This window comes from Rhincodon typus, unplaced genomic scaffold (assembly GCF_021869965.1).
Source record: "Rhincodon typus isolate 14 unplaced genomic scaffold, sRhiTyp1.1 hic_rhity00003254, whole genome shotgun sequence".
NCBI classification, from domain to species: Eukaryota; Metazoa; Chordata; class Chondrichthyes; order Orectolobiformes; family Rhincodontidae; genus Rhincodon; species Rhincodon typus.
In genome coordinates, this window is record NW_025968892.1 from 6,837 (window position 1) to 8,135 (window position 1,299).

Consider the following 1,299-nt stretch of genomic DNA (forward strand, 5'->3'; position numbering starts at 1 on the left):
AGCGAATCAGCACCTTCAGGAGAGAGAGAGGGAGGGAGAGGGAGCGAGTCAGCACCTTCAGGAGAGCGCGGAGATAAATAGACAGAGGAAGAGAGAGAGAGAGAGCACCTTCAGGGAGAGAGTAGGAAAGCGAGAGGAGAGATGGAGAAACGGTGAGAAAAAGAAGAAGAGTGTACGACAGAGTGAGAAGTTTCGGGAGAAAGAGAGAGAAAGAGTCAGGACCTTCAGGGGAGAGAGGCAGATGAGAGGGAGAGAGAGGGACGGACAGTGAGAGAATAAAACAGCGTGCGTGAGGAGAGGGAAGGAGGGAGTCAGCACCTTTGGGGATGTGTGAAGGGCAGCAAGATTAGCCTCCTGCCCTCAGGAGCTAGTTCTGGGTGTATCTCGGAAAGTGGTTTGATTCCAAAGCCTGTAGCTAATGATACCTTCCCCACAGGTTATCATGGTGACTGGAGACCACCCAATCACTGCCAAGGCCATTGCCAAGGGAGTGGGCATCATATCAGAAGGCAATGAGACCGTGGAGGATATTGCGGCTCGATTAAACATCCCAGTCAGTCAGGTCAACCCAAGGTGAGAGACTCAGGGAGGGCAGCACGGGGACACAATGATCCCACGGCTCAGTGAACCATTTCATACACTCCCTCAGCACTGACCCTCCGACAGTTCATCGCTCCCTCAGCACTGACCCTGCGACAGTGCGGCGCCCCCCCTCTGATGCCATTCTTTTTAGGTGGCGTTGTTGTGGAGGTGACTCTAGACCTTTGTTTGAGGGTGTTCCTCCACAAATACAAACCTCTGAGCGAGAACTCAGTTGTAAGTTGGGTGAACACATCTGTTATTGGACGTTAGGCTCACTCTCTCTCAGCTGCGGCACCCGATACCGTTTAATGATGAGCCTCTCCCTTGTTTGTTCCTGTCCTGTCTCACATTCTTCCCTATCTGTTAGCTGTCTGTGCCTGTTTCCAGTATCAATGACATTCCCATTCTCCTTGCAGGGACGCTAAGGCATGTGTGATCCACGGCACGGATCTGAAAGATCTGACCGGCGAGCAGATCGATGACATTCTCCGTAACCATACTGAGATCGTCTTCGCTAGAACCTCACCCCAACAGAAGCTCATCATCGTTGAGGGGTGTCAACGTCAGGTCAGAATTCACTGTGAGAATGGCTCGGGACAGGTCAGAGTTCACTGTGAGACTGACTCGGGACAGGTCAGAGTTCACTGCGTGAAAACTGTGCCAACTGAGAGGTCAGAGTTCACTGTGAGAATGACCAGACAATGTGCCCCATGTCCA

General features: G+C 52.2%; 1 protein-coding gene across 1 annotated transcript in view; it reads left to right on the forward strand.

The window, feature by feature from the left end:
- LOC109925852 (sodium/potassium-transporting ATPase subunit alpha-3) overlaps positions 1-1,299 on the forward strand; it is a gene marked incomplete at its 5' end in the record, with an annotated part of 18,024 nt that overhangs the window by 6,775 nt on the left and 9,950 nt on the right. Inside the window, 2 exons of the mRNA XM_048593607.1 lie at positions 437-573; positions 999-1,149. Coding sequence (XP_048449564.1) covers positions 437-573; positions 999-1,149 — 288 coding nt within the window. The remainder of the gene's footprint in view (positions 1-436; positions 574-998; positions 1,150-1,299) is intronic.